The sequence below is a fragment of the Hippopotamus amphibius genome, chromosome 9 (genome assembly GCF_030028045.1).
Source record: "Hippopotamus amphibius kiboko isolate mHipAmp2 chromosome 9, mHipAmp2.hap2, whole genome shotgun sequence".
Taxonomy (NCBI): domain Eukaryota; kingdom Metazoa; phylum Chordata; class Mammalia; order Artiodactyla; family Hippopotamidae; genus Hippopotamus; species Hippopotamus amphibius.
In genome coordinates this window covers 101,481,617-101,496,959 of record NC_080194.1, presented here as the reverse complement: position 1 = coordinate 101,496,959, position 15,343 = coordinate 101,481,617, and the positions used below count along the sequence as shown (strand labels likewise).

Here is a 15,343-nt window from a genome sequence, read left to right as displayed (position 1 = left end):
CACTTATCCTTCTCCAACTCTTCCAAAAAATTGCAGAGGGGGTAACACTCCCAAACTCATTCTATGAAGCCACCGTCACCTTGATACCAAGACCAGACAAAGATGTCACAAAAGAAGAAAATTACAGACTGATATCACTGATGAACATAGCTGCAGAAATCCTCAACAAAATACTAGCAAACAGAATCCAATAACATATTAATAGGATCATACACCATGATCAAGTGGAATTTATCCCAGGAATGCAAGGATTCTTCAAAATATGCAAATCAATCAATGTGATACACCATATTAACAAATTAGATGATGAAAACCATATGATCATCTCAGTAGATGCAGAACAAGATTTTGACAAAATTCAACACCCATTTATGATAAAAACTCTTTGGAAAGTGGGCATAGAGGGAACCTACCTCAACATAATAAAAGCCATATATGACAAACCCATAACAAGCATCATTCTCAGTGGTGAAAAACTGAAAGCATTTGCTCTAAAAACAGGAACAAGACAAGGGTGCCCACTCTCACCAGTACTACTCAACATGGTATTGGAAGTGCTAGCCATGGCAATCAGAGAAGAAAAACAAATAAAAGGAATACAAATGGGAAAAGAAGTAAAACTGTCACTGTTTGCAGATGAGATGATACTGTACAGAGAATATCCTAAAGATGCTACCAGAAAAATACTAGAGTTCATCAATGAATTTGGTAAAGTTGTGGGATACAAAGTTAATGCACAGAAATCTCTTAAATTCCTATACAGTAGCAATGAAAGATCAGAAAGCGAAATAAAGGAAACAATCCCATTTACCACTGCAACAAAACGAGTAGAATACCTAGGAATAAACCTACCAAAAGAGCCAAATGACCTGTACTCAGAAAACTGTAAAGCCCTGATGAAAAATATCAAAGATAATGCAAACAGATGGAGAGATATACCATGTTCTTGGATTGGAAGAATCAATATTGTGGAAATGATTATACTATCCAAAGCAATCTACAGATTCAGTGCATTCCCTATCAAATTACCCATGCCATTTTTCACAGAATTAGAACAAAATATGTTAGAGTTTGTGTGGCAACACAAAAAACCATGAATAGCCAAAGCAATCTTGAGGGAGAAAAACAGAGCTAGAGGAGTCAGGCTCCCTGACTTCAGACTATCCTACAAAGCTACAGTAATCAAGACAGTATGGTACTGGCATGAAATAGAAATATAGATCAATGGAACAGGATAGAAAGTCCAAAGATAAAGCCATGCACTTGTGGTCATGTAATCAATGAGGCAAGAATATACAAAGGAGAAAAGACAGTCTCTTCAGTAAGTGGTGCTGGGAAAACTGGTCAGCTACATGTAAAGGAATGAAATTAGAACACTCACTAACACCATACACAAAAATAGACTCAAAATGGATTATAGACCTAAATGTAAGACTGGACACTATAAAACTCTTATAGGAAAAGATAGGAAAAACACTCTGACAGAAATCACAGCAAGAGCTTTTTGGATCCACCTCCTAGAGTAATGAAATTAAAAAGAAAAATAAATGCGGCCTAATGAAACTGAAAGGCTTTTGCACAGCAAAGAAAACTATAAGACGAAAAGACAACCCTCAGGGAGAAAACATTTGCAAACGAATCAACAGACAAAGGATTAATCTCCAAAATATATAAACAGTTCAGTTCATGCAGCTCAATATCAAAAGAACAAACAACCCAATCCAAAAATGGGCAGAAGACCTAAATAGACATTTCTCCAAAGAAGCCATACAGATGGCCAAGAGGTACATGAAAAGCTGCTGAACATCACTAATTAATAGAGAAATGCATCATCAAAAAAAATGTATAAATGGTAAATGCTGGAGAGGATGTGGAAGAAATGGAACCTTCTTGCACTGTTGGATGGGAATGTAAATTTGTACAGCCACTATGGAGAACAGTATGGAGGTTCTTTAAAAAATTAAAAATAGAACTGTCATATGACCCAGCAATTCCACTACTGGCTATATACCCTGAGAAAACCATAATTCAAAAAGATATATGTACCCCAGTGTTCATTACAGCACTATTTACAATAGCCAGGTCATTGGAAGCAACCTAAATGTCCATTGGCAGAGGAATAGATAAAGAAGATGTGGTACATATATATAATGGAGTATTACTCAGCCATAAAAAGGAATCAAATTGGGTCATTGGTAGAGACATGGATGGACCTAGAGACTGTCATCCAGAGTGAAGGAAGTCAGAAAGAGAAAAACAGATATTGTATATTAATGCGTATATGTGGAATCTAGAAAAATGGTACAGATCAACCTATTTGTGGGGCAGGAATAGAGATGCAGACTTAGAGAATGGATGTGTGGACACAGGAGCAGGGAAGGAGAGGTTGGAAGAAATTGGGAGATTAGGATTGACATATATACACTACCATGTGTAAAATAGGTAAGCTAGTGGGAACTTACTGTATAGCACAGGGAGCTCAGCTCAGTGGTCTGTGATGACCTAGATGGCTGGGATGGTGGGGTTTGGCAGGGAGGTCCAAGAGGGAGAGGATATATCTATATATCTATGTATAGATATATATATAGCTGATTCACTTCAGTACACAGCAGAAACTAACACAATGTTCTAAAGCAGTTATACTACAATTAGAGAGAGAGAGTGTTTCTTCAGGCTAGTTGGTGAGTTCTGGGTGGTCAGAAATAGTCCTTGTTGTATGGTTATATGCTGAGCTAGTACACTGAAAAATCCTAGGTAAACGGTTTTTGAATCAGTGAATTAGTCTTCTTCAGAAATAAAATATAAATTACTATTAAATTCTCAGTTTTATTAAGCTCAGTAGTTTCTTTTAAAAGAAAAAGAAATGCCATTAATTTCCCTTTATTGAGAACCAATTTTGTGCTAGAACCTTATAGTTTAGAGGAGGTCAGATCACAAACAAAGGGAAGAAAGTGCTTAAGCAAGTCGGCCTGGGACTGAGAGGACATATCTTTGTTTGTCAGAGTCAGAGCACTTTTTCCGATGCCATCTGGATAAAAAATCACAAAGAACAATGCTTGCTGTTGTGGACTACATGAGGAGACAAAAGAGGTAATGTGACTATTGGTTCTTGAGTTTGGGGATTTAGAAGTGTAACTTGTTACTCCTGACCAAATTTTCACATGGTTCTTTCTACTACTTTCTACTACTACTCACAGGTAGAGCTACTGCAAGGTGCTGCATTAATATGTGTGATGCTTATATCTCCTTGTAATAATCCATATTCAGGGTGGCACTTTGGGGAAATCAATATCAGGAAGTCTGAAATCTTTTTTTTTTATCTGAAGTTTAGTTGATTTACAATATCGTGTTAGTTTCAGGTGTTCAGCAAAGTGATTCAGTTATATGTATGTATTTTTTTCCGGATTATTTTCCATTATAGTTTATTTCAAAATACATTACAAGATAGTGAATACTGTAGGAACTCCAAGCCCTAACTGTAATAATAACAGTGATATCTTTGCTAAATCATTCAATCTTTGGGGGCTTTATTTCATTTACAGAGATGGGAAAGGAGTAGGTGATTTTCCAGGTTACTTTTAGTTGCATTACTCCTCTTTTAACTTTTCTCTTTACTTTTTGTCTCAGAAGTAGCTAGAGTTATGTAAAAAGCTTTTTTATGTATCTTTATTATGAAACGTAAGTTTCTTTACTGTGTACCATGGTCCTCAAAATCTGTGGTTCTATATAGTGATGCTGTGCTGTAGCAGTGTTTATTTTCTTGATTGCTTTATAATATAGTTTTTTTATTTCTATTATTTCTCTTGGGATTTTTAACAGTGAGTGCAGGAATTGCTAGAGAGGATGATCTGACTGATCTGTACTGCTCCAGAGCTGACCAGAACTTTGAAAAAAGTAATGTAGTAGGTCTATAACTTGAATAGGTAGGCATCGATGTCTCATTAGTTTGTATGGTGGTAGTGGCAGTGGTTGCTAAAAATGGGAGGGAATGGTGGGGGTAAAATGAACAATTGTTTAACCTAAGTGCATTTACATCTTAAAAATTAATTCCTCTGTATCCCCCTCATACCTTTCCATCCCACTCTTAGAAAAAGAAGTGTTAGGCCTTTCAGGGTCTGTGTTTCTGGCTACAAAGTTACTGATTCACCACTTTGTTTTGTATTGAATCCTCTTATGAGAAGCCCATAAGAAGCTTTAACTATATCTGGAAGAATGTCTGTTCTCTATGTTGGAAGGCAGTTTCACCTCTGAATCATTCATTGTATATTTATCATTGCATTAGAATGGTATTGACATTGGTTGTCCTTGAAGAAGGTAAAATTTCTCAATATTATGTTTTTATTCTGAATATGATCTTAAAGAAGTTTCATTGAGAGAGTATGACTGGGACATAGAATAAAGGGTAAGGACCTGAGTTCAGGTTCACGTTTCTCAAAACAGCTACAATTAAGTCTTAGCTATGTGATGGGCACTTTATGCATCAGCTTTGTAAGCAGTATTTACTCATTACAACTATTCTCTGAGGTGTGTATTGTTTCAGGTTCTTAAAAATGAAGAAACTGAGGGTTAAGAAGTTAAGTTGCTAAAAGTTCTAAAACTTGTAGCAGGTGATCCTGCAGGATTTGAACCTAGCTAGAGTATCTATGCTAATACTAGTGCTCTTAACCACTACCTTGTCACATCTCTAATGTTTGTTTTGAAAAAGATAATATGGTCCCTTCCAGTTATGGCCTACTGTTACCACAGTGGAAGGTTTTTATTAAATAACCTCAACCTACGCAATTAACTAAGAAGAAAATTAACTGCAATAGGAAAGACATGTAAATGTGTCTTAGAAGAAACAATATTTTCATTAAATCTGATCCCTCAGTGGAGGGCATGTATGAACCCCAGATTTGTATGGGATGATGGCCCATAGCTTTCATCTGAGAGGTATGTGATCCAGAAAGAGTGCCAAAGGTCTTCAGCTGTGTTATCTTAGATGTTTATAGTTATATATCGGGGATATGTGGTTTTGGGTTATTTGAATGTAATTTTCTTTTTACCTAGCACTTGCTACCACTGTATTCTATATCAACATACTTTTCTTTTGGTATTTAAGTTAAAGAAATGGACATGACTAGATATTTAAATATTTTTCTTTAGACCTTCTTCAGGAACAGTTTTTGATGATGCTTTCTGGCTGGAGTTGAATTATCTAGAGGTTGCCAAGGTAGCTCAGTCTTGTGCTGCTCATTTTACAGCATTGCTCTATGCAGAAATCTATGCAGATAAGAAGAACATGGATGATCAAGAGAAAAGGTAATACGGTTTGGAAGTTTTGGTTTGTAAAATTGGTGTAGACTTTGTTTCGTTAAAGGTATATGTTAAAGATTTGTTTTACTGCCACTCTCCCATTTAAAAGATATTTTAGATAGACGTCTACCTTTTAAAGAGAAATGATAATACAAATTTTTTAAAGAAATAAGGAATTCTGCTCTGAAATAGAGATGTTTATTACTTAAGAATTATAAAAATTACACACACAGCAAGCTCCTGGAGGACAGAGATCATCCTTATTTTTCTCTATATTACCCATAGTAACTAGCATTGGGAACTTAATATATAAGTGATCAGTAATTATTTTTCAAATGGTTGAGTGATTCCCTAATTTCAGTTAACTTAAGTTTCTTCTATTTCCTCAGTTTATTCAAGATCCATTTTACTTATTGACTAGAAGTAATATAACTGATTGCTTTCTATGACTAAATCACTTTTCATTATTTTATCTACCTGTATTTCTACTACTTTACTTTGCTTTTCCTCTGAGCTAGAACTCGCATAAGAGTTTTAACACGTATCCTAGATAATAGAGAAAAGCAAAAAATAGCCAAGAAAGTTGAAGAAATAGTTTATTGTCCCAACAGTTTATTGTCCCAACTGCCCTCCTCAAATCTTTGTTCATTGAAATAGCTTAGTGTTAATTTTTATAGTTGGCTTCACTTTCCCACCACAAAATCACTCATATTACAAAATTGAAATAGCAAAGAGGTGTTATATTGATGCCTTTCTTATGCTTGCTACTTATAATTTCTACTTTGGATTGTCATTAAGCTGGAAGCAGTATGGTGTTTGGACTGTGGAAAACCAGGAACCAGATCCTAATTCAAATATAATTAACTTAGTAGACTTGGATTGATTTCTTTACTCTCTGGTTTAATTTCTACTTTTCAATTGAAAGCAATTAAAAATCTACACTAGGTAAATCATGTGTATAATGTGTAATTAATATGTGTGTGATAAGTTAGTCTTTGTGCAAAGACAGGTATTGATGTGTTGTCCTTTAAGTATGAAAAGAGTAAGAAATTGATTTTTGTCTACTCTTGGTCTTAAAATTTGCCAAAAGTCCTGCATAGTTAGGAATAATAGTTTTAATCTGGATGTGCCCCAGTATCTTGATTCCATACAATAATATTTTTTACTAATCAGGAGTGAATAACTGAGTTCTTATTTGAGTATAAATAAAAGCCCTTTTAATTTGAGGGTAGGTGATTATATAGAATGTGGCACATTTTTGCAGAATTGCTTGTTTAACAAGCAGGGGTGCCTAGTTTTTATTTTGGATAACTTTAGAGGAAAAGTACTTGGCAAATGGGGCTTGCTGTTTGCTTTGACAGTCTGATTTTGAATTTTTTTTCCAGATGCCTGATGGGAAGGGGCGGGCAAAGAGACATGAGGTGTATAGAGAGGATAGAGAATGCTAATTTTCTTCAGTGACTCAGGTGAACTGAGACTTCTGTAAATCTAAAGTGACCAGGAGAAGTGTAAAAGTATAAAAGTTTACAAACACTGTCAGGTCAAAAAAATGAATTGCTCTCTTAGGTTTTCTATTCAAGTTGGTTAATAGCAAAATGCCTTATACTAGGTATTGAGAAATACATATGGTTTTATTTTGTTTGTTAACTTGCTCCTGAGAAGGTGTGAGCCTTCAAAGTTAGTATCCATAATTTTTTTTAGAAAGAAGTCAAAACTCCTTCAAACAGGATTTAGACAACATGTGGTAGTTCACAACCTTAGTCATTTCAGTATTTCTCATACCTAAGGCAATGCCTGACAAAAGTCCTGGCAACTCTGCTTTTTGCCTAGATGAATTATAGCTTTAGACTCAAAATCATAGACTCTAATACTGTTGTTCCTACTTTCCAACTTTCTCCTCTAAAGGCTAACTTTTTTCTGCATGACTTACAAATAAGGAAAATATATGTGATATTTACATATAAAGGTTATAAAGCAAAATAGAATGTTGTCAGTGCCATTTTGTCAGTCAGTGGTCTCCTCTATCCCATCCCTCTGTGCTCCTCCGAGAGGTAAATGTTATCTCGTGTTTTGTGTTGATCATTCGTTTGGATGACACTGTTATCATGTGAGTAGGAACCCATAAATATAGTTTAGTTTCCGTATTTTTGAGCTTCATTAGAAATTATATGTGTACTTTGCTACAGTTTGTTTTTTTCAGTCAGTTTTTTGGTTAGATTTGTCTATGTTGTGTGTTGCTGTAGCTCATTAATTTGTCACTGCCACATAGTATACCAGTGGTAGAAGATGCCACAATTCATTTAACCATTCACCTGTTAATGATATATATCTAGGTGCAGAGTTATTGTGTTGCAGGGTATGCAAATTTTCAGTCTTAAAAGATAGGGCCAAATTGGTTTTTAAAGTAGTTATACCAACTCAGAAATGTAGTTCATGATGAAGTGGCTCAGTAGGAAGTTTACATTTGAAGAAGGGAGTCCAACTACCACTATTTCTAATTTGAGTAAAAAAAGTAAAGAAGAAACTGAAATAAGTTTATAGGTAAATAATAGAGATACTATCATTTATGATAGCATTTGTTTTATACCTTGGATGATTATTGTCATAAACATGATAGCTAGCATGGTTTTAGAATTGAAGTTCCTTACAGGACTGAGTATCACATGCATATGTAAAGCTGAGGCCACGGAGTACAGAAATCTGAGTTCTAATTCTGACTGTCAGTTATTAGCTTTATTACTTTGGGTTCTACTGATCCACTTCCTTTTCAAAACTTAATATTATCAGACTTATTAATTTTTGCCAAATTATCAGGTGTTAAGTGGTATCTCAAGTGTGGTCTTAATTTGTGTGCCTGTATTTATTAATGAGGTTGAATTTCAGGTATAAAACCACTGGCAGGACATTTAGAAATTGAACTCAGGGGCTTCTGCTCTATTTTTAAGCCCAGTAAATAAGCATATTTAGGCATGTAGCCTTCCCATAAATGAGACTGTCATTAAAATGTAATTCTCATTCAAAGAATTAATACTCACAAGTTGCTTTTCTATTCTAGGCCCAACTGGTATGGTTTTCAAGTATAAATGGTTCATTATATTTTATTTGTAACCTTTGTTAGTTTTTTCTGTTGAAGTCTATAGTATATGTATTAGCAAGCTTCAAAATAGTATATTCGCATTAAAAGAGGTGCTCTTGTGACAAACAGAAGTCTTACGTTTGAAGAAGGAAGCCAAAGTACAACTATTTCCAGTTTGAGTGAAAAAAGTAAGGAAGAAACTGGAATAAGTTTACAGGTAAATATTATAGACCTTATTATAAGTGATAATATTTGTTTTACACTTTAGACTATCATTTTGTTATAAAGACTATATAGATTTGTTTTTTCATTTGATTTTCAAACTGAAGTTGCTTTTTGGACTGTCATATAAGTAAATTCATGGTTTGACGCTTAGGCCTTGGAGTAGACAAACTTCAATTCTAATCCTGACTTAGTTGTAATAATCTTAGTTGTAATAATCATGCACAAATTACTTAAGCTTTCCAACCTTGAGTTCCTTTATCTGAAAGATGGAAGTAAAACCATCTATCTCATAGGGTGAATTTATACCATGTATTTTCTGCTACAGTACTGTGTTCATTTTCTTTATAGCACTAAACATTTATAATTATATTTTTATTTGTTTACTTGTTTATTGTTTGTCAATCTCAGGGCATATGGCTTCTTCTGTAAATTTTTTAATGTTTACTCTTAAATTGACCCATTCTTACTGAATTTCTTTGGTCAACTAATTCCTTTAAAATGAGTTTCATCTTCTTCAGTTTGCTTAAACCTCTGATGTTCTCTTCTCTGCTTTTGCTTTCAGTGTCCCTCCTACTTCTTGGACAAAATAGGGGACGTAGATAGGAAATCCCACCAATCCGACTGTCGAACATAGAAATCTCCCTGTATCTGCTCCCATTGTAATCTTTCCTCTTGTTAAAGCAGAGAAATAGTTTCTTCTTCTGTCCTTTCTGTGCTTTGTTTTTTTATCAACTCTTTCTCAGGAACTTAATTTTTTTATTGTGCCAGGCTCCTTTTCAACATATCCAAATTTTCAAACTCTTCTTATTAAAAACATTCCCCTTCAAACAAACGCAGAATCATTTCCCTTTTCCCTATGTTCTCTTAAAGGTGACACCCTTTTTTTCTCCCTTCCCATCATAGCCAAACCTTGTGAAAGAATTTTCTGTATTCTCTGTCTCCATTTCCTTTCCTTCCACTCTCTCCACTGAATAGCACTTGCTCATGTCACTCATAAGCTTCATGTTACTGAGTCTAGCTGTCACCTTTCATTCAGCTTCTTCCTTAATGTTCATCAACACTTAACACCATCAACCATGCCTTGCTTGAAATATGTTCTCTCCACCTTTTTGATACCATTCTCCTGATTTTTCTCCTTCCTTCTTTTGCTTCTTTATAGTCTTATCCTCTTTTCTGAGTTTTTAGAGTATCTCCTGTGCGCCAGGCAGTGGTGCTGTGCTTCAGGACTGAATGTTCTGAGGGCTTGATATCATGTTTATGAATAGAAACAGTTTGATTAGAATAATAGAATTATGCCAATATCAATTTGTGTTTAGAAACTATTTCCTGGAGCAAGTACCATTAAGATAATTAAATTGCTTGATCAATTCTCTATGCAATGCAGTTTCTAACTCTGTTTTCATTTTTTTTCTTTTTTTTCCTTTTCCTTCTTTCTGTTTTGTTTTCTGTTTTCGTTTTGATTTTATTGAGATTATTTTAAACAGAACCAGTTCTTTCCTGAGCAAATTTTATAACAGTTTTGAGTCATCAAACCAATTCTTTATCCATATCACATTTTATCATATAACATAGTGCAACTTTGAATTTTCTTTCAAAGGAAACCTTTACAGCTTTTATTTTTACCAAATTCAGTTTTCAGAGTCACACTTTGCAGAACTTCATTTTCCCATGTAGTTTTACCTGCCGACAGGATTGTTTGCTTTTGTTTTTATGATTATTTTTACATGTGTTAGAAGCCTGTTAGGTTGGGATTTGTCTCTTGTCTAAGTCACTAAGTTGTGAGCAGTTCCTCTCAGGTAGTCCCAGGCTTTCTGCTGTCTGGTGCCAGCTTGTTGCGATGCTGATCCATGCCTTTAGTGTGTATTTCAGTGTCCTTATATTTCACTTGTATAACGTAGCCTGTGCAGCTGGAGTTATGTGATACTAATGATATAATTTCAAATTTGCTAAATTCATAAACTGATATTTTTCCCCTCCAATTTTTGTTGTTCCCATGTCTTTAGGATCTGCTCTTAGAAATCTATGGAAGTATTGGAGAGCCAGATAGTCTTTATGGTTGTGGTGGAGGGAAAATGTTACAACCCCTGACTAGGTAAATTGCTTTTTTATAGATAATACTATAGTAACTCTGTTATGAAAGAAGTTACATGTGTGTAGACCTCAAAGGCATTTAAAAACTCTTTTCTTACAGACTACGAACATATGAACATGAAGCAATGTGGGGGAAAGCCCTAGGAACCTATGACCTCGAGACGGCAATCTCCTCACCAGCTCGCCAGGCAGGAATAATTCAGGTACTTTTTTTTTCAGCTTTGGTAAAACACTGCTAGTGTAGTGCTCAGATTATTTCAGTATGTCAGTGCGATATTTACACAATCAGATAAACCCTAGAGATAAGACTGAAGGTTATTTTTCAGGCACTGGGATTAAAACTCAGACAGATATACAGGTAAGTAGGACAGGTCACTGACCTGAAAGATACTGTAGTTTTGCCAGTCATAATCTTCTTAGCTAACAGTAGAAGACATTTCTTGACTGTGTACAATGTGCCCAGTAGTGAATTAAGTCCTTTGTATGGAAAATCTCATGTAAACTATTTCTCATATTTTGCACTAGAGTTTGTCCCAGAAGTTATCATTTCTGTTACTGGCAAATATTCCTTAGCCATTCTTCTATCAAATATCAGAGCCGTTTGAGCTCTATCTTTGTGTTTTAGGGGGAACACACAAACAGTTTTTTTGGGATTTTAAGTGATATTGTGAACTACTAAAATTTTGAAAGTTACTTTTTATGTTTGATCGCTCTTTTTTGTTTCTGTTATTTTCGATAACTTTTTTTTTTTTTTTTAAAAAAAAACCTCTGCACAGGCCTTACAGAATTTGGGACTCTGCCATATTCTTTCCGTCTATTTAAGGGGATTAGATCATGAAAATAAAGAGTGGTGTGCTGAACTTCAGGAACTTCATTACCAAGTAGCATGGAGGAATATGCAGTGGGACCACTGCATTTCTGTCAGGTAAGAAGAATTCAGACATTGTTAATTGCCAGTTCTCTAGTTAGGAATAATGAACTGCTTTTATCTTGCTCTATGAATGTAGCTGGACTTGTGTTTTCATGTTTTGTAGGCGCTGTAAGCTAAATGCTTAAATAGGATAGCAATATGCAGTTAGTATATGTAGGCTTGAATTTCACTCTCTTCTTATATTAGGGCACCTTTCCCTCCACCCTCAAGATACTTTTGAAAATAGAAATATAAAAATTATTTTCTCATGAGAATCTTCCCACTTACTGTTTATAAATCCAAAGAGAAATATAGGCATTTCCCATTCCACTCCCTGCTGCAAACATTTTATTTAGTCAGATGGCACTTTCATTGGCTGGATGGTACACAAAAGACTGTTTATCTTTATTTGTGAAATATGGTTTTTTATTTAAAAAACACTTCTAAATTGCTAGCACAGGAAGATAATGTTTATAACCTGCATGTAAGGTCACCATGTGTTCTGAATGAAAAGCCAAACACCTAATCTAATAAAAGATTGTGTATTTATGTAAAAAGTATTTTTGTTATAAACCAAAAAATTAAATCATATTAATTGCATGTTTAATCACTTTCATAGAAAAAAATTTCATTAATTAAAGTTTCTTTCAGATTTCAAACTGTTAGATTGCTATAAAATTAGAGATGTGCGTTCATATTTTAAAAATATTTTACTCTGTGAGCTTATTCCTACTTGCCTCATGAATCTCCATATGCTGTTTTTCCCCTTGCATACTATATTCAGCCGCATAGTCCTTCTCCATGTTTTTTTTTCCATTAGGCCAGGCTGTTTGCACCTAAAAGCCTTAAATATGTCTTCTTTTTCCCCTGTTACCATGAAGGTGGCTACTTGCCATTCAGATTGTAGTTTAATAATGTGACATTCAGATAGATCTTTTCTGACCATCCATTCTAAAGTAGCCACCCAGTCATTCTGTTTTGTTACCCTGTTTTACTTTTCTACTTGTCCTTTGTCACTATCTGGTGTTTTTCTTTTTTATTGTCCATCTGCAAGCCAGAGCATAAACTCCATGAGAATGGGGACCTGATCTGACTTGTCCACTAATGGATTCCCTGTATCTAGAACCTGCTGACTAATGCCTGGCACATAGTAGGTGTTCATCAAATAAATAAATGAGAATATAACATATTTAGAGCCAGGAAAAATATCTGAGAAATTTACTTTTTTCTGCTTGAAGAATTTAAATGATCCACAAAATTGCTTGTAATTCTTATCAAATTTTCTAGAAGTACATTTTTTAAAATGGAGGTATCTTAATTTTAGTTTACAATTTTGCCTTTTGGTGACACTGTTTATGTACACATATCTTAGGATTCTCTATTATTAAATATGTTTTTTTCTTTCATTTTTTAATTATTTCACAGCAAAGGAATAGAAGGAACCAGTTACCATGAATCATTGTATAATGCTCTGCAGTCTCTAAGAGATAGAGAATTCTCTACTTTTTATGAAAGTCTCAAATATGCCAGGTATAAAAAGAAAGAATTTCTGTATTTTAACATTTAATGTCATAGCTTCTTTTCTGAAAACTTGAAGGGTAATTTCAATACAGGATTTGCGCTGGTGAAGGGATGAGGACCTGGTAGCTGTGGTCAAGTTGTTTCTTTGTCACTGCTTTTTCTCCCTTGAAAAAATTTCCCAGGTAACTCATAATTCATACTAATCAGTGTTGAAACTCAAAACAGTGCAAAAGTGGGAGGAAATATTCAACAATTAACAATTTCATAGCTTGTACACATCTGAGAAATGAGTCCTCAGATGAATTTTATCTTTTGCAAGCGTGTTTTCTTAAGAATTATAATTGTTCCTGTCTTATTTTCTCTACTTCATATTTTAAATGTTTTGTATGAAAGAATTCTTTAATACACACTTGTCAAATGTATATGTACCCATATGTATACACACAAATGTTTATATATATATATCACCAATATTACCTTTTAATTTTTTGTTTTAGATATAAGAGCATGCTTATATGTTAGGTACTTACATAAACTGTTGTTTTTTTCTTATGTAATAACTTTTTCTTTGCTTATGTGGTTCAAGTATATTCTGCCTTTAAAAATAAGATTCCCTTTGGGAACCCTGATCAGTTATTTACTCAGAACCCTGAAGACAGTCTTGTTGTTTACCATTTCTTCATTCTCTTCCTGCACCTGTGTACTGAGAATTTTAATTTTGTCTCCTCTAGAAGTTGTGTGGCATTTACTTCTCTCAGCGTTTAGTGTTCTTTTTATACAATGGTGACTAATGGTCAATACCTAAAGGCTTGTTATGAGGCACAAATGAGATAATGCACAAGAAAGAACGTAACTATAACAGGCTAAACAAGTGTAACACGTCTTTTTTTTAACAGAAGTTGTGACCTAATAAATCCTGTATTTTATTACAGAAGTAATACTTGCTACCATGTAAGTGCTTATCACGTGGCTGGCTACTTTGTTAGGCTTTTTCTATATGTATTCTTTAATCTTCAAAATAATTCTGGAAGTGAAAAAACTTGGTTTAGAGGAATCCAGTAATGTGTCCAAAGCTATACAACCATTACTGGCAAAACTGGGATTTAGATCTAGGTCTATGCGATTCCAAGGCTTACTTTGTTTCCACTACCTGATGCTAGTGCTTGTGAATATTAGTATTATTAGATCAACACCAAGGCTTATATTGAGAACTCAACTTTTATCTTCCTGCAAACCTCTTCTTAGTTTTCAAGTGTCTTGTCTTTTCTGCCACTAGAATTAAAGAAGTGGAAGAGTTGTGTAAGGGCAGTCTTGAGTCTGTGTATTGCCTCTACCCTACACTTAGCAGATTGCAGGCCATTGGAGAGCTCGAAAACATTGGGGAGCTTTTCTCAAGGTATGTGATTCAAATGACTGTGTGGCCCAAAGTTTCTGTTAACAACAGTGACTTTAAAAAATAAAAACTATATAGAGACTAGCCAAAGGTTTATTTCCTTTTATCAAGATATAAGTAAATTAACCTAATGAACTGTGATCTTGTTGAAATAAACATTTTCAAAAATATTCATTGTAAAAATTCATTTTTAAAATTTAACTTTATTGTGTTTTTCTCATTACAGCTTTTTCCCTGTTCTACCCTAGATGAAATTGTTTCCTCTTGTTTTTTACTATAGAACATTATACTCCATTCTGGTTTAGTACTGCATTGCATTAGTGTCATTTAGGGATACTCTGCTGTGCTGTGCTAGAAGCTCCCTAAAAGTGAGGCTTATTCTTGTATCCCTAGTGCTTTTTCCTAGTGACCAATTCTTAGTAAGCAGTCAGTGTTAATGAATATGGAGTAAGTATTTAGGGGAGATTGACTCTTCTAATGGTGAAAAGGAAGTGATCTCACTTTCCAGTATTCCTGGATCTTTCTCTGCTAGGGAGTTATAAGGAAGAAAGGGCAAGTTTGATGAGCTTGTAACAAATACCTATACTCTAGGACAGCAGTTCGCAAAGTGTGGTGTAGAGATCATGGGGTTCCCCAAGATCCATTCAGGGGTTCATGAAATAAAAGCTACTGTTAAAATTATAGCAAAATGTTACCTGGTTTTTTTGCTCTGATTCGCTCATGAGGTGTAGTGAAGTTTTGGTGAGGTATCAGAGAATAGCCACAATTATCTGAAAAGACTCCTCCCTTTTCCAACTGTGTATCTGTATAAGGCTAGATTTTCTTCATATAC

The 15,343-nt window shown here is 34.5% G+C and overlaps 1 protein-coding gene across 12 annotated transcripts in view; it reads left to right on the top strand.

The window, feature by feature from the left end:
• Positions 1 to 15,343, top strand: part of ATM (ATM serine/threonine kinase) — a 211,345-nt gene that overhangs the window by 93,828 nt on the left and 102,174 nt on the right. For all 12 annotated transcript variants that reach the window (XR_009055586.1, XM_057750326.1, XM_057750327.1 and 9 more), the window contains 8 exons: positions 3,003 to 3,090; positions 5,146 to 5,301; positions 8,501 to 8,588; positions 10,600 to 10,688; positions 10,788 to 10,890; positions 11,464 to 11,612; positions 13,023 to 13,127; positions 14,395 to 14,514. Coding sequence is in view for 11 of the 12 variants with exons in the window: in XM_057750326.1 (XP_057606309.1) it covers positions 3,003 to 3,090; positions 5,146 to 5,301; positions 8,501 to 8,588; positions 10,600 to 10,688; positions 10,788 to 10,890; positions 11,464 to 11,612; positions 13,023 to 13,127; positions 14,395 to 14,514 (898 nt within the window). In the remaining variant the exon portion in view is untranslated. The remainder of the gene's footprint in view (positions 1 to 3,002; positions 3,091 to 5,145; positions 5,302 to 8,500; positions 8,589 to 10,599; positions 10,689 to 10,787; positions 10,891 to 11,463; positions 11,613 to 13,022; positions 13,128 to 14,394; positions 14,515 to 15,343) is intronic.